Consider the following 22996-nt stretch of genomic DNA (forward strand, 5'->3'; position numbering starts at 1 on the left):
AACTGGACCATGAACAGTCTACTGATGGAGCAACTGGACCCGGAGCAGTCTACTGATGGAGCAACTGGACCCGGAGCAGTCTACTGATGGAGCAACTGGACCATGAACATTCTACTGATGGAGCAGCTGGGCCATGAACAGTCTACTGATGGAGCAGCTGGGCCATGAACAATCTACTGATGGAGCAGCTGGGCCATGAACAGTCTACTGATTGAGCAGCTGGGCCATGAACAGTCTACTGATGGAGCAGCTGGACCATGAACTGATGGAGCAGTTGGACCAGGAACAGTCTACTGATGGAGCAGCGGGACCAGGAACATTCAAATTTATTTTCAAATCTATTGTAAACTGATCCATTAGGGCTGTGGTGTCAGAGACAGAGCTAGTGTTCAGTTTAGTCAAAATCTGACATGTCTCCATGATTTTCTATGGACCACACAGTCCGCAAAAAATCACAGATAAGTGAATGGCCCCATAGACTATCACAGGTCTAAAAGATTTTTTTTTTTTTTTTTCAAAGTCAATTGAAGCCTCTCTTGGTTTTGTTGGGTTTCCATCAGAATCTTGTCTTGGCCTTCAGAGAGACAAAACCACTGAATGGAGCCCGTTCATGGCAAAGTCTCACAACAAAGAGGCCATTTGCTGCTGCAGATTGCTGTACAGTAATGATGTCAAACAGTCCCAAAATACACTCAGTGTGAATGGTCGATTGCTGATCACTGGATAATGGGTCCAATTGGGAGTCTGCGAATCAAGACCAGGACGTATGAAATGAAAATATGGAAAGTTCATAGCCTTGGTGCACATTTTGATCAATACTTTATTCTCCCAAACCTACAGAGCATGTCGAGACACTAACACACTGCAGAGAACTATGAGACGCCGCAATTTATGCCTAAACATATTAGTGTCATATACAGTGATCCCTCCTGCTGTATTATAAACAGGCTTCAGCCCGACCATTGTACATTGCAATCACTAAGCAGAGACAATAGCTCTACAAGAAACTAGAAAATGATCCAAAGCTTCAAAATGTCATCTAAAAATAAATAAAACAAAAAAAGAAAACCAAAACGATCAAACTTTGTGATTAGACAATTTTTCCATATACAAGCTTTTTTATTCATAATCCATTTAAAAAAAAGCCATAACTTCTTTTTTTCCATTTTTTTGTCAATATTTTCAGCGACACCATTCAAGTTACCATAAAATGTACGGAAGAAAAAAGAAAAAAGTTACAAGTGCAGTAAAATAATAAGAAAAAAAATCCACATTTTCTTTTGTCTTAATGGCATCCAATACAGTGCTACGAAGCTTGTCTTTATTTTTTGTTTGATATATATATATATATATATATATATATATATATATATATATATATATAATATATTATATATTTTATGTTCAGGCAGTTAAAGGGAAATCAGAGATTATATATATATATTATTATACTGCTCAAAAAAATAAAGGGAGCACTTAACACTTAAGGATTTTGTATTTAAGTGTTCCCTTTATTTTTTGAATAGTCATACATATATATACACACACTGTACAAAGAATAAAGGGAATACTTAGGGATTTTGTATTTGTGTTAAGTGCTCCCTTTATTTTTTTTGAGCAGTATAATTATATATATATATATATATTATACATACATACATACATACACACACACACACACACACATGTATATAGCTAAAAAAAATAAGGGGAACACAAACTACAAAATGGTATTTTAGTGTTCCCTTTTATTTTTTTAACAGTATATAATTAGTGTAGATGCTCTGCAGCTTGGGATTTTTATTTTTTTTTTTGCTTTGTGATCCGACGATTTTTTGTTTCCATGGATTTGGTACATACAATGTTGTGATGTCGTTTTATTGCATTTTTTGGGTAAGGTGCGCCAACTAAAAAAAAAAACCACAAAAAAAACCCAGCAATTCTGATATATCCTCTTTTTTTTACTGTGTGTACATTTTAGGTGCCATCATTGTTTTTGAGTAGTCTTAACGATTCAATGATAATATATTTTGTTTTGTATTTCTCTACTTACTGGAAAAAGGAGTGGGTGTAAAAAATTTTTTTTTATTAAATATAGACACTAACAAAATAGCAAGGTCTTCGCGCTCAGAGACTGATATGTTGACTTGTTGGTTGCGCTTGCTAAGGTTACATTTTCAGTTTCACCCTGAAGTTGATATCTTCAGGGGTTAAAATATATTTTTTTACAACTCTTCATTTTTGTCAGTTTGGCGTTAATAGTTGTATATTTTTACAAATCTGTCGTAACACTGAGACGAACAACAAAACAGTTCTTAGTAATTACATCACACTGATCAGAGATCTAATGGTGAATCTATCCATCCATATACATAAAAAGCAGAAAATGTGCATCTTGCAGGATTTCAGATCTCAGTTATGAAGCTGCCTCACAGTCAGACTGTTCTACTTTTCCATTGCAACCAATCGGAGCTCAGCTTTCACTTTACCTCAGCAGCTTCAAAGCAGAACTCTAGTTGTTATAGGCAACCAGAATGATCTTACTGTGAGGCAATATTCATAAATGAGGCCCCAGCTATTTGTGCACTGGTTGCTGACAGCCATTGCTATAGTTCTATAGTTACAGACTTTAGAGTTATTAATTTGCCCCCCTTCCTTAGTGATTATATAGTTTCTGCCCCTTCAAGAGCGACTCTGGTCGCCATTGCTTTAATTTTATGACGCTTTGGCCAAAAATTCTGGTTTTACATTCAATACACAGACACCCATTTTCTCCTTTCTATAGAGCCTAAATTCGAGGGGCCAAATCTCGTGGGGGGGGCAGGGGCAGATTTCTAATTTAATGGTCACATTTCTTTTTAGTCTGGTGGAAAGACAGGCCATGATGCAAAAATCACCCAAATCAGGTGAAAATTGTAGTTTTGTATTCAACGAGCTCCCCACAGAGATTTTCTGGTAATATATATATTATATACACACACAATGTGTTTTATATAGATTTTTTTAAAAAAAAAATTTCCCCATATTCTTCAGCCCCTTTAGGGGATTTTAACCCAAGATCATCCAATTGCTTGTCCTATTTAGAGTAGTACTATAGTGAAACTGTTGTTCTTCTATGAAGCCAAGCTTGTGGCTGAGCTTTACAGGATACCCATAATGGCAGTCACATAATGGAGTCCCCTAGTCAGTTTGGTCATGAGAAGGGGTCAGTAGACATCCAAAAAGGCACACAAAGGGCTTACACACCTTAGATGTCAGAGACCCACAGTGATGATATTACCAGTCTAAACACCAGCGCTCCACACAAGCTCAGGTCTCTGCTGTTAGAAGCAGTGTCCACTCCATACACCAGGACCCAACATCGTAATGGCACATCCTATGGGGTTAAAGAAATATAAGCAGACCACTACTGGTTTTCCCTTAAAATAAGCCCTAACATGATTTTACAGGATTTTTGCAGTGTGCTTTTAAAATATAAGCCCTACTCCAAAAAATAAGCCCTAGTTACAGTTAGGGCCGACGTTAGGGGGATTCTCATGCGGAATTTTATACGTTGATAAATTAAATTGCTTTAACGTTGAAGGGGTTGTCCAGTGAAAACAAGCTATCACCTGTCCAAAAGGATACCTTGTGATCGGTGGGAGTCTGACCTCTGGGGCTCGCACCAATTGGTAAAATAGGGAAATTTTACCCCTGGTTGAAAGGAAGGATAAGCATGTGTGACCTGCGCTCCATTCATACTCAACAGGTCCACAGAGAATGGAGCATCCAACATGTGGCACCGTTTTGAAATTTTGGTAAAACATTCTCCCATGGTGCAGATCAGTGGGGATCCCAGCGGTGAGACTCCTACCAATTAGCAAATTATCGCCTAAGCGCAGAAAATTAAAAGTACAATGGCAGGAACACTTGACTTTCATAAGAAATACTCAATATATGGCAATGGTTTTAACCTTCATAACACCACTGTGGATATACTCTAAATTGGTATATTTAGTATAACTATTGACTGATATTCATGAATCATCTCTTAATAATCACTTCATTCCAACAAACACTTTTACAATCACCACTAAAATAACCGTTGAAATTTAGAATAGAAAAAGGTTGATTGTTCCACCAATTACTAAGTAAGCACCCATCACCCGATGCATCGGAGTACACTCCACTCGTCCATCGAAAATCATCGACTCCTATATTACTCCGAGGACTCAGACACACGACGGTAATAAGACAATCATAAAAAGTTCAGATTTATCACATTCTAGAGAATTATAGAGCAAAATTAATTTGGCAGCCTTCGGATCATGACTGTACGGAGGTTTCTGCTTGTGCCAATAGTGCCTAAGATGTCATAAGTCTTGAGGTGGTCATGGCAGAGGAGGACCACCATGAACAGAAGCGTACACCTGTATTATTTAGGAGAATTAAGGCACTCAAGAAGATGTATTTAGACATTGCAAACCCAACTATGAGCCGAAATGATTGAAAAAACTTTCACAGGTCATCAAAAAACAAAAAAAAAACAAAACCGAAGTGGTCATGTTATAGTGTCTTTCCTCTGCCCTCCGACACCACGTCTTCTGGCTTTGCTCTCATGTACCACTCAACCCAGGACCCATCATATATGGTAGTGTCTTCTTTACCGCAGAGAAACGCTGCCAGGGCAATGTGGCAGGCGGTGACTCCGGAGCCACATGAGGCTATCAGGGGACGAGAGAGATCAATGCCTTTTTGTTGGAACAGACTTCGCAGCTCTTCCGGGGATTTCTCACTGCCGTCTTGTGTAAGTAAGCTTGGGAAAGGGAGATTTATTGATCCGGGGATATGTCCAGGTTCAATACCTATATGACAAAAGACAGAAGGGGTAATGAAATGATAAAATATGGATGAAATATGCAGAATAGATGAAGAACAGACCGTACACGAGAGAATAAAATGTAAAGGTTACCTGGATGTCTTACTTACTGAGTATGGAGACAAATTTTTAAGATTTTGAAAATGTATTTGATCTAACCAGGTTTTCCAGTCATCACCCAAGGTCATGTGTGAGTATTACATAGGTCTATTGTACCTGCTCAACAAGATTTTAAGGACTAGGCATGCATTTTGTAGGTTACAGGTGCCTATCAACTATTATTATGATACCCATGGCGCAAAAAAACGCGAAACTCACCGATCGGTGTAACAAACTAGAAACAGGCAGAAACTAAATGTTGGACCCAAACAGGGTAAAATAAGGCAGGTTTGTTTGGGTACCCCGCCCCCAAAAATAAAAAAAAACAAAACAAAAAAACCAAACACATAGGGTTTACCAAAATCGGAAAACAGTTTTAAGGAGGTTGTCCACTACTGACGTTGATCGCCTATCATTAGGATAGGTCATCAATGTCTGATCGGCCGGGGTCTGACACCCTGCACTCACGCTGTTCTCGGTCCCAGTGACGGCACAAGGCAGCCGGAAATGCTTAGTTCCAGGGCTGCCCTTTCATCTGGTAGTGGCTGCGGCCAGGTACTGCTCATCTGCCGCCCATTCTATTGGATAGGAGATGGATGTGCAGTACCCAGCTGCGACCACTGAGCATTTCTGGCCACAGGCTGCCGGGACAAAGAACAACTGATCGGCGGGGGTGTTGGGTGTCGGTCCTCGGCCGATCAGACATTGATGACCTATGCTAAGGTGGGCTTTGCACACTACGATATCGCAGGTGCGATGTCGGTGGGGTCAAATCGAAAGTGACGCACATCCAGCGTGCTCCCGACATCGTAGTGTGTAAAGCCTTTTACATACAATTAACAAGCGCAAAAGCGTCATTATCGTATGATTGGTGTAGGGTCCGCCATTTCCATAATGCCGCTGCTGCGACGGTACGATGTTGTTCCTCGTTCCAGCAGGCAGCACACATCGCTGTGTATGAAGCCGCTGGAGCGAGGAACATCTCCTACCTGCGTCCCGGCCAGCTATGCGGAAAGACGGAGGTGGGCGGGACGTTTACATCCCGCTCATCTCCGCCCCTCCGGTTCTATTGGCTGTCTGCCGTGTGATGTCGTTATGACACCTCACGACCCGCCCCCTTAGTAAGGAGGCGGGTCGCCGGCCAGAGCGACGTCGCAGGGCAGGTGAGTGCATGTGAAGCTGCCGTAGCGATAATGTTCGCTACGGCAGCAATCACAAGATATCGCAACCTGCGACGGGGGCGGGAACTATCGCTGCAGCGTCGGTAACACATTGTTACCGATGTCGCAGCGTGCAAAGCCCGCCTAAGTATAGGCCATCAATATCAAAGTAATGAACAACCCCTTTAAGGCTATCGTCACACATTGCTTTTTCGTTGCAAGTAAATCCTGCTATCTTGGTAGTGATAAAAATCACTTCCAAAAAGCAGATTTTTTTGATCCAGACTGTGTGTCATTTGTCTACAGTACATGTTTAATAAAGTTAGTTTTATCCAGTAAAAGCTCAACAAAATGCAGGGTTGTGGGTTTTTTTTGCACTTCCTCATTGCTTTCTATGGTGAAAAAACACTGCAAAAATTCTGAAAGAAATCGCTATGTAGCAGATTTTTAAAAATGCAGCAGTTTTCCAATTCAGTCAAGAAAATTCAGTCTAGCGGGACCTGTGGTGAGGTATGACCTCACCACAGGTCCTGCTGGACACAGTGAGTCGTTTGTATAACGCTTATGCTAATTCTAACAGGTGGAGGGGATAACTATGAATATATGATCTGCTCCAGTGCAACTGTCACTCAAGAAGCTGCTCATTTTACAAACTTTACTTTCTTGGATTTCAAAACCTAAACATCCGAGCTGACCATTACAGGTATGTAGATAAGCAGCCTGATAGTGCCAGTATAGCACTGGCATTAGATTTTATACGAAAATCCTGGTGATTGGTTCCCTTTAATTGCAGGAGTCTAAAGCTGAAGACGAGACAGGTTTGAGTGTGTATGTCTTTAGAAGCAAAAAAAATATTAAAACCAGTCTTATTTTCAGCGAAACATAGGTATATTAGTTTCACTTCTTTGGCATTGTGACCCTGTACACTTGAACACTTCAGTGAATGGGCCACAAACAAAAAGAGGACAAAGTGGTGGATTATGCCCTTCACGAGATAAAGAGATGAAAAACTATGGGGAACACAACCTACACTTTCTAATTTTTCAGAAAGTCCAAGTTTTATTATACAAGAGCAAAAATATTAAATACATAAGTAATTGATAGTACAAAGTCATGATACAATCACAGATCCAATCTCACCTTCTCTGGGCTCAGGCTCCAGTCCTCTGAATCTTCCCTCCACTCTGGCATCCACCATTTGAATGGTCTTCTTTTCCACGTTCTCTTCCATTTCCTCGTGCCCAACAACTTGGGAGGTATTCAGCTTCGCTTGGAATTCTGTTACCTGTGGACGTGGCTCCTTTCCGGAGTTTACTGGGTGTCCTTCTCTCAGCCAGGCTTTAAGGCCGCCGTCCAACACCGAGACTCGTGGATGTCCAAATACCCTAAACATCCACCACAGCCGAGGGGCACTGAAAGAGCCAAAATCACTGGCATCATATACGACTACATGGCTGTCGTTGGATACACCAAGCCGTCCTGTGTATTCAGCAAACTCGTCTGCGCTGGGCAGCATATGGTCATAAGGAGAGGTGCGATCACTGCAAGCATCAATGTCAAAGAAGTAAGCTCCGGGAATATGGCGCTCCTTGTATTCGCGCCATGGGTCACGTTTGGTTTTGGGAAGATGCCATGAAGCATCAAGAATTCGAAGTGTTCCCTGTAGAGAAGAGCCAGGTCGTATGGACTCCCACAGCCAACGAGGAGAAACCAGAGCTCGGGGAAGTAGTTGGTGGGTCATGGTGATAATTCTAGGACACAAAACAGATATATGAGGAGCAGTTCATAGTGGAGTGCTGGGTATAAGCCAGTGAAAAAAAAACTATTTTAGGCGAACACTATGAAAAATACACTTCTGTCACTCACAACACAAAAACCTAAAGGCAAGCATGGCCTTGTCGTCTTACCCTCCACAGCAATATTAAGGTTTATGTATTCATTCATCGCAGTGTGCATGTACATGATGTTGTAGTGTCTGCAGAGCAAAATAAAACTTTTTTTCTTTCATTTCTAGGTAAAATTAAAGTATTTGGCACCTGTACGAGGATGACCAATCATCAGCAGGCAGCAACACTAAAGGGTTATTCCCATCTCCAAGATCCTATCTCAATACGAAGTAGATGTAACAATAATCATAATAATAATAATAATAATAAAAAAAGAAAAAAAAAAAACAAAAACCTCCAATTAGAAAGGTAGTATAGATCTGTTACGCTAGGTATGGGGAAGTACCACGTGTACGGCGACAGGGAAGGGAAGAGGAAACCCTGTGCCTAGGAAAGGGGGAGACGATGACCCCTGACCGAACCTTTTGCTGGCCCCTGGCTCACCTGACCACCCTAGATAGGTGCGCAGAACCTATCCACCTATCAGGATACCTGGCCCTGGCTGATACTGAACTGGGCCCTACAGGGGAAGGGGGGGGGGTGAGCACAAACGCGAAGTGAACGAATAACTTATCTCCAAGAAGACTCGAGGTGAGGAACATCAACAATGTTTCGTCAGATGAATACAAGCTGACTGCTTGCATCCAAGGCCTATATAGGAATATAACTATCACCAGTAAAGACCAAGGGGAAATATGGGTATTTAATGACACAAGGGGAAGTGATGATGATTAACAGCTGAAGGGTGAGGATAGACGCAGGGTCCTAAAAGGAAAGGGATTAGCCTCAAGCAGAGAAAACACATAGGATACCATTTACACCACAGCAGCAAGAATAGAATGCCAGGGAGCAGTTAAGGTAGCCAAACACTGCAACCTTCTACAGCCGGACACCACAGGACTGTCTGTCAACTCTGACAAGTGTTCCTGATATAGCAAAGTCTCTTAAATCATGTGCAGGGCATTGCAGTGTAGGTATCCATGGTTATGAAAACAAGCAAATAACTGTTACTACATGAGTGGATGTAACCATGGATACCTAAGCTGCAATGTCCTGCACATAAGGTAAGAGACATGGCTATATGAGGAGAATTATACATCTCTAATTGGAAGTATTTGCTAATATTATTATACCTACTACATATTGAGATAGGATCTTGGGAGATGGGAATACCCCTTTAACCCCTTCACGACCTTGGACGGATCTATCCGTCATAGATCGTGTCCCGTTAAGCCCCGCCCCCTGCCGCGGGCAGGCGGCGTGGATCGGCACACATATCAGCTGTTTTCAACAGCTGACATGTGTGCCTGCTAGCCGCGGGTGGAATCGCTTCCACCCGCGGCCATTAACCCCTTAAATCTTGCTGCCAAAGTCTGGCAGCAAGATTTAAATGCGCGCGGCCATGTTTGTTACTCACCGCCGCCCCCACCGGAAGTCACGTGTGTTATCACGTGACTATCGGTGGTTGCCATCGTAGCACAGGGTCATGTGATGACGCCTGCTGCTATGATCTTTCACTTTCATTTTCCCTCGGCCGAGAGCAGAGGGAAAACCAAAGTGAGTGAATCTGCTGATTACAGCGGTATTGCTGTGATCAGCAGATAGCGATCAGCGATCGGATTGCTGATTGCTATAGCCCCCTAGGGGGACTAGTAAAATAAAAAAAAAAAGAAAAAAAAAAGTTTTAAAAAATAAAAAAAAAAAACAAAAAACCTAAAAGTTCAAATCACCCCCCTTTCCCCCCATTGAAAATTAAAGGGTTAAAAAATAAATAAATATACACATATTTGGTATCGCCGCGTTCAGAAATGCCCGATCTATCAAAATATAAAATCAATTATTCTGATTGGTAAACGGCGTAGTGGCAAAAAAATTCCAAACGCCAAAATTACGTTTTTTGGTCGCCGCAAGTTTTGTGCAAAATGCAATAACAGGCGATCAAAACGTAGCATCTGCGCAAAAATGGTACCATTATAAACGTCAGCTCGAGACGCAAAAAATAAGCCATCACTGAGCCATTGATCCCAAAAAATAAGAACTCTACGTGTTTTGGAAAATGGCGCAAAACGTGCGCCACTTTTATTGGACAAACTTGTGAATTTTTTTTAACCCCTTAGATACAAGTAAACCTATACATGTTTGGTGTCTACAAACTCGCACCGACCTGAGGCATCACACCCAGACATCAGTTTTACCATATAGTGAACACCGTGAATAAAATATCCCAAAAAATATTGTACGATCCCACTTTTTTTGCAATTTTTCCGCACTTGGAATTTTTTTGCCGTTTTCCAGTACACTATATGGTAAAACTTATGATTTCATTTAAAAGTACAACTCGTCCCGCAAAAAACAAGCCCTCATATGGCAAGATTGACGGAATAATAAAAAAGTTATGGCTCTTGGAAGAAAAGGAGCAAAAAACAAAAACGCAAAAACGGAAAGTGCCCGGGGGCTGAAGGGGTTAAAGTAAAGAACACACCCCACAATCTTAGAGCAGATTTCTCAGTCTGTGAGATGTAATCACACTTATGTCTGCTGCGCTCAAGCATCATGTACTCGCTCTGCAGTAAGATCAGCCCTGTCATTACATCTCACACAGGAGCAGTCTGGTCTGTTCAGACAATGCAATGAGAGGAGGGTTTGTAATGTGACTTACCTTTGCAGCACTGCCTCTCCCCACACAGAGACTCACGCAGGAGGTTAGACCAGGAGATCAGGGCTGTATCATTACATATCACACACTGAGAAACCTGCTCTAACCTATGGAGGGGGTGTGTTCTTTCTCCTCAGTATTGCTTCATGCTTTTGATTGGTCAGCATTATACAGGGGGAAGAAGTACAAACCCCCAGTGAAACACCCACTTGGACTTATTTTTTTTTTAACTCATTAGGCACCAAATACCTTTGCCTGGCTGTTGCAAATATATTAGAAATCAAAGAAAAAAAAAAAAAGTTTGATTTTGTTCTGCACACTACTATACCGTGTACCTACATGATGGAAGAGGACACTTTGACTAAAGGAGTTGTCCACTACTTCTCATGTGCGCCCCCTTAAAAATGAAGCCTATACTCCCCTCCGGTTCCGGCGTGGTTCCAACAATGTGGGAACGCTCGTTCCCGGGGCCCACATTACATTCGGCGTCCGCGGCCCCACCCGAGGTGAGTTTAGGCTTATTTATTTTTACGGGGGCGAACAAGGGGAATGAGAAGGGGTTGTCCAAGTCGTGGACAATCCCTTTAATCAATACATAAACTCCTAAACATAAACTAAATATTGTTGTAAATGTTAAAAATGTAAGGTACTTAGTCTGAATATATCAGACTTCTGCCTCCTAACGCTGACATCATGCAGAATAATAACCTGGAAGTTCTCCAAAAATAAATCCTATTCACAGGTAGGGAACACACCACTGTAATCAGCGTCTATCAATGCTACGCGGCTGTCTGGCTCCCTGTAAGGAGGCTTCATCTAGAGTTGGACACCTAATGAATTCACATTGTCAGCAATTCCACCTCGTCGGCTTTTGCATCCTTGAAGACGTTTACACCGATTAGGCTTGGACAAAGTTCATTCTATGTAGGTGTAGTTTTATACTCCTGGTTTCCCGCCAACCACAGGGTGAGAGGGATGGAGTAAAGGGATGGAAGGGAATGAAGCACTTCTTCACGGCTCCCACTGATTTCAAGAGCTGTTGGTGATTCTGCAGAGGGTAGTTGCAAAAACTAATAAAGGATAAAACTGGGGGCCCCTTCCATCCACTTCGCTTTTCCCACAAAGGCATTTTAAAATAGCAAGCCCTAACCAGAATTAGAGAGGTTGTCCTATTAAATCAAAAGGACAGTAGGAAGAATTGTGGAGGAGACATCATTATTATGTAAAGCAAGGCACCGAAGGAACAAGGAGGAGCATTTCAACATGAGGAACTTTTAAGGTGGAGGGTTCTCTTCTACTAACCTTCTAAAACTTTCTAGCAACAGCGCATTTACCACGGTTGGAAAATGATATGTGGTTGTGTGAATTTGGCCCGAGTATGGACCGTCTGCAGGCCTCCTGACCGGAATTTAACAGCCTTTGTCTTTGAAGAGATTGTGTTCAGGACATAAGATCTGTGGTCAGTTTAGAAATCTTGAGTTTCACAGAAGTTTGAAGCCAACCTCAGTGTAAAGGCCCTGTCACACACAAAGATAAATCTGCGGCAGATCTGTGGTTGCAGTGAAATTGTGGACAATCAGTGCCAGGTTTGTGGCTGTGTACAAATGGAACAATATGTCCATGATTTCACTGCAACCACAGTTCTGCCAAAGATTTATCTCTGTGTGTGACGGGGCCTTATGGCTATGTGCGCACGTTGCGTTTTTTTCCCCGCGTTTACGCAGCGTTTAAAACAGGAGAGTAAATGCATGCGTTCGGCTTCCCCAGTAAAGTCTGAGAAGTCGGCAAGTTTCATGCGCACGTTGCTTTTTTAAACGCAGCGTTTTGGATGCGAAATATTTGACAAAATCGATGCGTTTAAAAAAGCAACGTGTCACTTGTGCATTTTGGTTGCATTTTCCACCCATTGAAATCAATGAGGTGTGTCAAAACGCAACCAAAATACGCTTGCACTGCATTTTTGTTGCGTTCCGCATGCTTTTTTGACAAACAGAACGCAGGTATTTCAGTCTCTCTGTCTGTCTCTCTCCATTGATGTCGGTCGGTCTCTGTCTGTCCGTCGGTCAATCTCTCTGCGGTTGGTCTCTTTCTCTCTCTGTCGATTGGTCTCTCACCCCCTCTCTCATACTCACCGATCACTGACGCGGCACTGCACGGCTGTCACACTGCTCCGGCGGCTTTTCCTCCTTTGAAAATGCCAGCCGCTCATTATTCCATCTCTTATTCCCTGCTTCCCCCACCCACCGGCACCTATGATTGGTTGCATTCAGACGAGCCTCAACACTGAGTGACAGCTGTCTCACTGCAACCAATCACAGCCGCCGGTGGGTGGGTCTATGTAGTGCAGTAAAATAAATAAATAAACAAAAAAAAAAAAAACAACACATGCCGTCCCCCCCCCCAATTTTGATACCAGCCAAGGTAAAGCCACACGGCTGAAGGCTGGTATTCTCAGGATGGGGAGCACCACGTTAATGGGAGCTCACCATTGCCCTGGTGCGGTGGCAATCGGGGTAATAAAGAGTTAATGGCAGCCCATAGCTGACACTAAGTCCTAGGTTAATCATGGCAGGCGTCTGAGACACCCCCCATGATTAACCTGTAAGTGAAAGTAAATAAACACATACACCCAAAAAATCCTTTATTTGGAATAAAAGACAAAAAAACAAAACAAAACCCACTTTCACTATTGTATTAAAATCCCCAAATACCCCACCAGGTCGGGCGTAATCCACACGATGTCCCACGACACTTTCAGCTCTGCTACATCGGACGCTGACAGGAGCGGCCACAGACCATAACCGCTCTCTATGAGCTCCACGCAGCAACTGAAGTGAGTTGTGCTGTCAGCGATGACGTTACTCAGGTTACCCGCTACTACCGCTCTGAGGTGGAGGACTGCAGCTGGGCATGGTTCACCTCGGTCACTCAGGAGATATGCGATCACTGGTGAGTCCTTCACCTATGAGTGCAAATCACACAAAGACAGAGCTGCGCGATGACAATGAAGTCGGGTGAAGTTCATCAGAGTTCATTCTGATCGCGCGGCTCTGTCTCGAAGCCAGCCATGCTCTATGGGGATGTAGCAAAGACGAGTGGGACCGCACTGACAAAAATGCATCCAAAATGCAGCGTTTTGGATGCTTTTTGAAACGCACATGCAGTGACAAAACGCTGCTTTTTATTTGTCACTCCAGAACGCAACGTGCGCACATACCCTAAGGCTATGTGCGCACGTGTGCGCTCTGCACACACCGAAATGTGCGCTTCAGAGCGCAGCTGAAAAGCTGCGTTCTGAAGCGCATGGTGCCGGCGAGAACGTGCGCTCTGCCTGCAGCTACTGCCATAGACAGAGCAGGAGCTGCCGGCAAAGCGCACGGAAGAAGTGACATGTCACTTCTTAGAACGCAGCGATTCGGGCAGCAGCCGAAGTGCTGCGTTCTAATATGCCACGTGCGCACGGCCCCTGCACAATCTCCATAGATTGCGCAGGGGACGCAGGACGCATGCAGTTACGCTGCGCTACAAAGCGCAGCGTAACTGCATGAATTACGCACACGTGTGCACATAGCCTAAGTGCGCAGAATGTCTTTTTTTCCCTGAGGGGCAAACCTGACTTTTTCAAGAAAAACCTTCAGGAATCACAAGTGTGTTTTATTTTTTCTGAAGCGTCTTTTTTAGTCGTTTCCTGAACGTTATTTCGACATTTAAAGGTTTTTTTAGCTTTTTTTCCACTGGCGTTTTTTCAATCAGAAATGCTGGCAAAACACCTGAGCGTCTTACAAGCCTTCCCATTGACTTGTTAATAAGCATTGAGAGTCTTCAGAGTCACAAATGCTGAAGAATGGTCCGATCTCTTGTTTTAACTGCTTGCCACTTTTTCCAGATGGGTTTCAGAGCGGACCTGATCGCTCGGTTCACATGTCCAGTAATCATCTGTTAAAACAGATCCAGCAGTAATCCGCTGACAAAAAAGTTTTGCAGACGCCACTATTTTTTTTATCCGCTTACACAAAACTGATTTTAAACTAGTTTTTTTTTATTAAAACATACAAGTCTATGGAAAATGGATCCATTAAATAGCCATCCCTTATCTTCCATTTAAAGGGAACCGGTTAGGTCCAATATGCACCCAGAACCATGAGCAGTTCTGGGTGTATACTGCTAATCTGTGTATCTAGTAGCATAGATAAAGGGAACTTTAGAAAAAGTATTTCTAAAAATCTTTTATGATATGCAAATGAGCAAGGGGACTAGTCGCTAGAACATTAGTTCCCTCAACTAGTCAACCCTCTTAGCATGTTAGCATGCCCACAGGGACGTGCTAACATGCTATTCAATGCCCACTGCCAGCATCATTAGCGGTGACGCGTGTACCTGTGCGATGATATAGCCTCGCAGTGCACATGATGAGAAGTCCTGGAACGTCCAGTCATGCACAGTAGACCTCTCTGAAGCCGGGACGAGAATACCTGGCTTCATAGTGCGCATGACTGGAAGTGTGGTGACCTGATCATACGCAGTGGCTGTAGCAACGGACAGGTACGTGCGTCACCGCTGATGATGCTGGTAGCGGGCATTGAATAGCATGTTAGCATGCCCCTGTAGGAGTGCTTACTTGCTAAGAGGACGGAATGAGCACAGGAACTAACGCCCTTGGGACTAGTCCCTAGCCTCATTAGCATATCATAAAGGATCTTTAGAAAAACTTTTTCTAAAGATCCCTTTATCTATGCTAGTGTATACAGGGACGGTTAGGCAGGGATTAGCAATATGCACAGAACTGCTCGTGGTCCTCAGTGCATATTGTACTTGACCGGTTCCCTTTAACGTTGATCCAGTAAGCAATAAAACGGATCTTTTTAAAACAGATGCCTAATTAATAGATCCATTTTCCATATTAAAAAACGGATTCAATTGAAATTTATTTTTATTTTTTGCAAACACACAAAAGAGTTGTGTCTAAAAACCTTTTTTTGTCAACGTTTTGCTGCTAGATCAGAGGATTACTGGACGCGAGACCTTAGCCTGAAAAAGGCGTTATGTGCACAGATCCCTAGACGGAAACAAGGGGCTGCCAGTCCATTTAACCCCGTCCAAAGTGCAAAAGTCCAAAACAGTTTCCTTTGACGTCAGTGTTGGGTCTTTCAGATGTTTACTACAAAAGTCCGGATTCGATGATCCTTCAGCGTCTAGAGTTGTTGTGAAATCTGCGGGCACCGAAGTGCAATGTCCTGTCCATAAAAACAAAGCTATCAGCCAGACAACCTCTCTGGACTTTATCAGGGACTGTGTACATTGGCATCAGCAACTAATGGAGTGATAAAGTGCAGGGAGATCAGACAAAGTGCAGATATACCCATTAATCGGTGATGATTGGAGTTATTTGTGTATCGGATGATCCGGTATAAGTAACACCTCGGCCTGGGACAGATGGAGATCTTCGGGAATAAGATCTAATGGAGCGGAGCTGTTCACAGCAGCGTCCAATCAGATACATTATTTTATGTAGGACACATTATTGGTGCACAGTACATGGTGTGCCCGCCTCGCCCCCAGTGCACCAAGCAGCGGATACATTTGTTTTTACCTTGTTCAGAATAAATATAATTTACTGATATGAAACCAGTCATAGGTGTCAAAACACAATGGGGCCAATTCATCAGAACTGTTCGTTTACAGCGGAACTGATTCAATTGGTGTGAAAACACCAAAAGCTGCAAAATTGTTGCACAACTCAAAGTTGTGCAAAGAATCTGCGACTTCTCAAAGCTTTTAGGCCCTGTGCGCACTGGAAAATGGAATTTTCTTAAGAAAATTCCGCAGGGTCTGAAAGATTACCGCACCTACGGTAAAAAAACGCGGCAAACCGCACCCGAAAACCGCATGCGGGTTGGTACATGTGCAAAAGAAAAAAAAAAGTACGGTAATTTCCTTCTGAGATAGATAGCAGACAGATAAATAGATAAATAGACAGAGGGATAGATATAGATAGAGTCCCTGTGAGCACACGCTGCATTTCTCACGGTCGGCAGTGAGTTCACATTACCGGCCGTGGGAAATGCCCTGTGGTTACCTCTGCTGTCTCGCTGCGAGGCTGCATTCAGCACTGTGTCAGTCACGGCTGGATGCAAGCATCGGAGGACATGGATTACGCCGGAGCTGTGTGTTTGGGAGGGGTTAATAAAGGGGTGAACCAGGGGCTTTTTTGTGTTTTATTTAAAATAAAGGATTTTTCGGTGTCTGTGTTTAATCACTTTACTTACGGGTTGATCATGTCAGCTGTCACATAGACGCTGCCATGATCAAGCCTGGACTTAGTGGCGGCGATCCACCGCAAATAACTCCTTATATTACCCTGATTGCCACCGCATCACGGCAACAGGAAGAGCCGGGGACACTCCGGTACTGCCGCATAATGGATGCGACAGTCCCGGGGCAGCTGCGGGCTGATATTCTTGGCTACGGGAGGGGGGTGGGGACATTAACCCTGGTCTCCGTCCTCCCCAGCCCGAGAATACCGGTTTTGTGTGTTTGTTTACTCTCTGCTCCACTTACTTTTCCTGTAATGACATCACTTCCTTGCAAAACCGCAGGCAGCGATGTACATTATGTCCCGAAACCGCGAAATACAGGAGGGGATAACGCAATGAACCGCACAGAATTTGCTGCCTGCGTTATTCCCTGCGGGATTTCACGATTACATTGCAGTCAATGGAGTGAAATGCCGCAGCGACGTGTGGAAAAGAATTGACATGCAATTGTTTTTGCTGCGGGAATCCCACAGCAAAACATGCAGCTGTCAAAATCCGCCCAGTGCGCACAGGATTTTTTTTTTCCCATAGGTTTTGCTGGTGAATCACTGCAGAGATGTTATGAACATAACATGTAGCAAAACATGCAGCAAAACCGCAACAAATCCGCAGCAAAAACCGGCAAGTGCGCACAGGGCCTTAAGACACTTTCCTTTGATGAACGTACCCCGTTATGTTTGATCTGAATGCAACATTTATACACCAGAAAACTTCTGTAAAGTTCTGTGGGATACACCCAGTTGGCTAAAGAGAAAATTTGCGCCTTTATTACTAGGGGCATAACTTTGGAATGGAGGGGTAGAGAGGAGATAACTGTTCTGGAATCAGTGGAGCAGCGACGATTGTATTAAAAAAATCCAGTGAAAGGTCTGGAGATGAAGGAAGGAGACTCTTTGCGCCCAATGCTCCCACCCTACTGATCGCCCCCATGTCTTTGCACTCGTGAACCCCAGCAATATCATCACAATACAATTGTATTATAGTGTACTGCACACGGGAGCGCAGGTTCTCTCTCACTTCAACTCCACAAAAAAAGGAAATAAAAAGTGATAATAAAGTTATATAGAACTCAACATGGTACCAATAAATCAAGACAGAAAGCAAAGATCCCTGTCCAGTCTCTGCAGCCCGCAGTCTTACCTGCCAGCCTAATCTTTCCTGTCCGCACTGTCCCTAAAGCACGCAGTCTCAACTGCCCATCCATTCTCCCCTGCCTGTCGCATCCCGCTTCTCCCTTCCCTTCTGCACGTCCCGTCCCTTCTGCACGTCCCGTCCCTTCTGCACGTCCCGTCCCTTCTGCACGTCCCGTCCCTTCTGCACGTCCCGTCCCTTCTGCACGTCCCGTCCCTTCTGCACGTCCCGTCCCTTCTGCACGTCCCGTCCCTTCTGCACGTCCCGTCCCTTCTGCACGTCCCGTCCCTTCTGCACGTCCCTTCCCTTCTGCACGTCCCTTCCCTTCTGCACGTCCCTTCCCTTCTGCACGTCCCGTCCCTTCTGCACGTCCCGTCCCTTCTGCACGTCCCGTCCCTTCTGCACGTCCCGTCCCTTCTGCACGTCCCGTCCCTTCTGCACGTCCCGTCCCTTCTGCACGTCCCGTCCCTTCTGCACGTCCCTTCCCTTCTGCACGTCCCTTCCCTTCTGCACGTCCCTTCCCTTCTGCACGTCCCTTCCCTTCTGCACGTCCCTTCCCTTCTGCACGTCCCTTCCCTTCTGCACGTCCCGTCCCTTCTGCACGTCCCGTCCCTTCTGCACGTCCCGTCCCTTCTGCACGTCCCGTCCCTTCTGCACGTCCCGTCCCTTCTGCACGTCCCGTCCCTTCTGCACGTCCCGTCCCTTCTGCACGTCCCGTCCCTTCTGCACGTCCCGTCCCTTCTGCACGTCCCGTCCCTTCTGCACGTCCCGTCCCTTCTGCACGTCCCGTCCCTTCTGCACGTCCCGTCCCTTCTGCACGTCCCGTCCCTTCTGCACGTCCCGTCCCTTCTGCACGTCCCGTCCCTTCTGCACGTCCCGTCCCTTCCCTTCTGCACGTCTCGTCCCTTCCCTTCTGCACGTCCCTTCCCTCCTGCACGTCCCGTCCCGTCCCTTCTGCACGTCCCGTCCCTTCCGCACGTCCCGTCCACTCCCGTCTGTGTCCCTGCCCGCACACTAAGGCTACTTTCACACATCCGGCTTGAGCCCTGCGGCTCAATCCGGCTGTGCAAGCTATGCAACGGATGCGGTGAAAACACCGCATCCTTTGCATAAGTTTTTCCCTTGCGGCCCGCCCGGTTTTTGCCGCTTGCGGCATGCTACTGAGCATGCGCAGTGGCAAAAACCGCATGCGGCGGCCGGATGCGGTATTTGCCGCATCGCGCCGCATCCGGCCGCCATAGGCATGCATTGAGAGATGCGCCGCATCGGCCGAATGCGGCGCGATGCGGTTTTTTTTGCCGCACGAAAAAACGTGCCAGGCAACGTTCCATCCGGCCGCCGCATCGGCTAAATCTGCCGCATGCGGCAAAAACCGGATGGAACGCAAGGCCATGCGGCACAATGCGGCACTAATTAAAGTCTATGCAGGAAAATCGCAACCGGCCGCAAAAAAAAACGGTTGCGATTTTCCTGCAAAGTGCCAGATTGTGCCGCAGAAGAAAAACCGGAGGTGTGAAAGTACACTTACCTGCCGGGTTCCGTCCCACTGCCCGCACTCTCATCTGCCCGTCCGGTTTCTCCCGTGCCCCTGCCCGTAGTCTCACCTGCCCGTCTGTCACCTCTGCCAGCTGTCGTCCTTCCGGTCACATTCCCGGGTCCCGCCCTCCCAGGCCTCAGGCAGTAGATACTCCCAGCCTGGTAGTACCCGCTTACCTCCTGCAGCACTGCACGTCCGCCGCTGTCACCGTTCCGGACACAACCACCCGTGGAAAAGGGGAGGAACTGGAAGTGCACAGCACAGGGGTAATGGACGCGCCCACTGCCCTAGTAGGGGTGGTAAAGGTGATTACATTGTAGGCGGAATCCCTCCCAATCAGAGAGATAGCAATAATAACAACGATAAAATCACCCCCTCCCGCCTCAGTGGTATGATCCGGGGAGGACAGGGAAGGAGGCAGCATCACGTGATCCGTCAGTGTGTGACTGTGTGGAGAGGATGAAGGTGTACAGTGTGACTGTAGGGCTGAGGTTACATTTTTGTCTGTGCTGTGGCACATGGAGCTCAATGGCCTCCACCTCTATGAGCTGCAGCTGTGAACTATTGCATCATACCCTGAGCTACCCTCAAGTAGTATATAGGGGATGCATCTTGCAGGGTAGAGTGTTGCAATGTGCAGCCATTGTACTGGGTACCATTATGGCGCCAACCTCTGCCTGGTGTCCTCCTTAGCACATTACCCCATATCGCAGGGACCCATAGACGTCTGAGGACGTTGTTGATTTACGCCGACACTGGTTAACTACGTGGATGGAGTATTGTGCCCCCTCCACATTACACCTACCTCCCATTATAAATCCATAGGCATTAAAGGGATCGTCGATACCTCAGGCTACCAACTTCTCCATCACCGTGTTTCCCCCATGTAAAGTACTAACACCCTGCACTCCCCTCTTGTGGGGGCGCTGTTTTTAGCGATGTCTGCACTCACTCTTGTTCTGTCACGTGAGCCCTGCAGACAATCAACTGCTTCACTCACCTGTCCCATCACTTCTGCCCATCCCATCCCATCTCTCCAACCTTTCCCATCTCTCCTGCCCGACGCGTCTGTCCAGCCTGTCCTGTCCCGTCTCTCCTGCCCGGCCCGGCCTGTCTTTCTTGCCCGTCCTGTCTTTCCTGCCCGGCCCGTCCTGTCTCTCCTGCCTGGCCCGTCCTGTCTCTCTTGCCCGTCCTGTCTCTCATGCCCGTTGCGTCTCTCTTGCCAATCCAATCCCTCCTGCCTGTCCTGTCTCCTGCCCGTCCGGTCTCTCCTACCTGTCCATTCCCGTCTCTCCTGCCCGACCCATCTCTCTTGCCTGTTCTGTCCCGTCTCTCGTGCCCGTCCCATCTCTCGTGCCCATCCCGTCTCTCCTGCCCATTGCGTCTCTCTTGCCAATCCAATCCCTCCTGCCTGTCCATTCCCGTCTCTCCTGCCCGTCCCATCTCTCTTGCCTGTCCATTCCCGTCTCTCCTGCCTGTCCATTCCTATCTCTCCTACCCGTCCTGTCACTCCATCCCGTCCCTTCTCTCCTGCCCGACCCATCTCTCCTGCCTGTCCTGACCAGTCTCTCCTGCTTGATCCGTCCCGTCTCGTCTCTCATGCCTGTCCTGTCCTGTCTCTCTTGCCCGTTCTGTCTCCTCTGCCTGTTGCATCTCTCTTGCTAATGCCATCCCTCCTGCCCGTCCCGTCTCTCCTGCCCGTCGCATCTCTTCTGCTCACCCCATCCCATCTCTCCTACCCGTCCCGTCTCTCCTGCCCAACACATCTCTCCAGCCTGTCCTGTCCCGTCTTTCATGCCTGTCCCATCTCTCCTGTCCGGCCCGTCCTGTCTCTCTTGCCCGTCGTATCTCTCCTGCCCGTTGCGTCTCTCTTGCCAATCCAATCCATCCTGCCTGTCCCGTCTCCCCTGCCTGTCCATTCCCGTCTCTGCTGCCCGACACGTCTCTCCTGCCTGTCCCGTCCCATCTCTCATGCCCGTCCCATCTCTCTTGCCCATCCCGTCTCTCCTGCCCGTTGCATTTCTCTTGCCAATCCAATCCCTCCTGCCTGTCCCGTCGCTCCTGCCTGTCCATTCCAGTCTCTCCTGCCCATCTCTCCTGGCTGTCCATTCCCATCTCTCTGACCTGTCCCGTCTCTCCTGCCCGACACGTCTCTTCAGCCTGTCCTGTCCCGTCTTTCATGCCTGTCCCGTCTCTCCTGTCCGGCCCATCCTGTCTCTCTTGCCCGTCCTATCTCTCCTGCCCGTTGCGTCTCTCTTGCCAGTCCAATCCCTCCTGCCTGTCCATTCCCGTCTCTCCTGCCCATCCCGTTTCTCCTGGCTGTCCATTCCCGTCCCTCCTACCCGTCCCGTCACTCCATCCCATCCCTTCTCTCCTGCTCGACCCGTCTCTCCTGCCTGTCCTGACCAGCCTCTCCTGCCCGACCCGTCCCGTCTCTCATGCCTGTCCTGTCCTGTCTCTCTTGCCTGTCCCGTCTCCTCTGCCTGTTGCGTCTCTCTTACTAATGCCATCCCTCCTGCCCGTCCCATCTCTTCTGCCCGTCCCATCTCTCCTGCCCATTCATTCCCATCTCTCCTGCCAGTCCATTCCTGTCTCTCCTGCTCGTCCCGTCTCTCCTGCCGACACTCTCACCTGTCATTCCCCTTGCCAACACTCTTCAGATAAACCTGACAACTGGAGGGAGTCTTGCTGCTCTTCGATCCCCTATGAGTGTCAGTTATGTCCAAAGGAGGTGAGAGTGAAGCAGCCGCTGATTGTCTGCAGTGCTCGCGTGCAACAAAAGCATGAGTGTAGACATCGCTAAAAACAGCGCCCCCACCGCAGGTGAGCACAGGCTGCTACTAATTTATATGGGGGAAATAAGGTCATATAGAAGGGAGTTGTCTGAATGTAGAACTAGAGCCTTAACATGGAGCTGCTCCTCCCTTCGCAGCTATAACCACTTTCAATTTTCTGTGAAGGTCTTTTTTTTTTTTTATAAGATTTTGGAGTTGTCTTTGGGAATTTTTGCCCCTTTATCAAGAAGAGCTTGTTTTAAGGTCAGGCCCTGATATTGGAGGAGAGGACCGGGCTCACAATCTTCATTCTAGTTCATCCCATAAGGTGTTGGATTAGGTTATGGTTGAGGTTCTGTGAGGCCGGTTATGTTCTACACCAAATTTCCCCAACCATGTCTGTATGGACCTTGCTTTGTGCATGGGGCACAGAAAGGGGTCTTCTCCAGACTGTTCCCATAAAGTTGGAAGGTCCAATTGTCCAAACTGTCTTGTTTGCTGAAGTATCAAGATTCCTTTCACTAGAACTAAGGAATCTAGGAGAACATTGCAAACCAACCTCTCAGATCTTAATCACCACA

The 22996-nt window shown here is 46.3% G+C and overlaps 1 protein-coding gene across 3 annotated transcripts; it reads right to left on the reverse strand.

The window, feature by feature from the left end:
• Positions 1 to 1098: 1098 nt before the first annotated feature.
• Positions 1099 to 20085, reverse strand: MPST (mercaptopyruvate sulfurtransferase). 3 transcript variants are annotated; one of them, XM_075321757.1, is made up of 3 exons: positions 19818 to 20085; positions 7258 to 7868; positions 1099 to 4844 (listed from the first exon to the last, which is right to left on the reverse strand). In XM_075321757.1, exons 1-3 carry the CDS (start codon positions 20063 to 20065, stop codon positions 4546 to 4548), a joined length of 1158 nt encoding a protein of 385 aa, XP_075177872.1. In that variant the 5' UTR covers positions 20066 to 20085; the 3' UTR covers positions 1099 to 4545. The 3 variants fall into 3 exon arrangements, with proteins under 3 accessions (XP_075177872.1, XP_075177874.1, XP_075177873.1); XM_075321759.1 differs by lacking the exon at positions 19818 to 20085 and adding an exon at positions 19709 to 19810; XM_075321758.1 differs by lacking the exon at positions 19818 to 20085 and adding an exon at positions 19633 to 19716.
• Positions 20086 to 22996: the final 2911 nt, after the last annotated feature.

Source organism: Anomaloglossus baeobatrachus, chromosome 8, assembly GCF_048569485.1.
Source record: "Anomaloglossus baeobatrachus isolate aAnoBae1 chromosome 8, aAnoBae1.hap1, whole genome shotgun sequence".
Taxonomy (NCBI): Eukaryota; Metazoa; Chordata; class Amphibia; order Anura; family Aromobatidae; genus Anomaloglossus; species Anomaloglossus baeobatrachus.

Coding starts and splice junctions, on each gene's coding strand:
- MPST (XM_075321757.1), bottom strand. CDS start 20,065: ATGCTGCCTCCTTCCCTGTCCTCCCCGGATCATACCACTGAGGCGGGA. Junction 7,869..19,817: donor GACGTGCAGTGCTGCAGGAG/GTAAGCGGGTAC, acceptor TTTGTGTCCTAG/AATTATCACCATGACCCACC. Junction 4,845..7,257: donor GGAGCCTGAGCCCAGAGAAG/GTGAGATTGGAT, acceptor TTTGTCATATAG/GTATTGAACCTGGACATATC.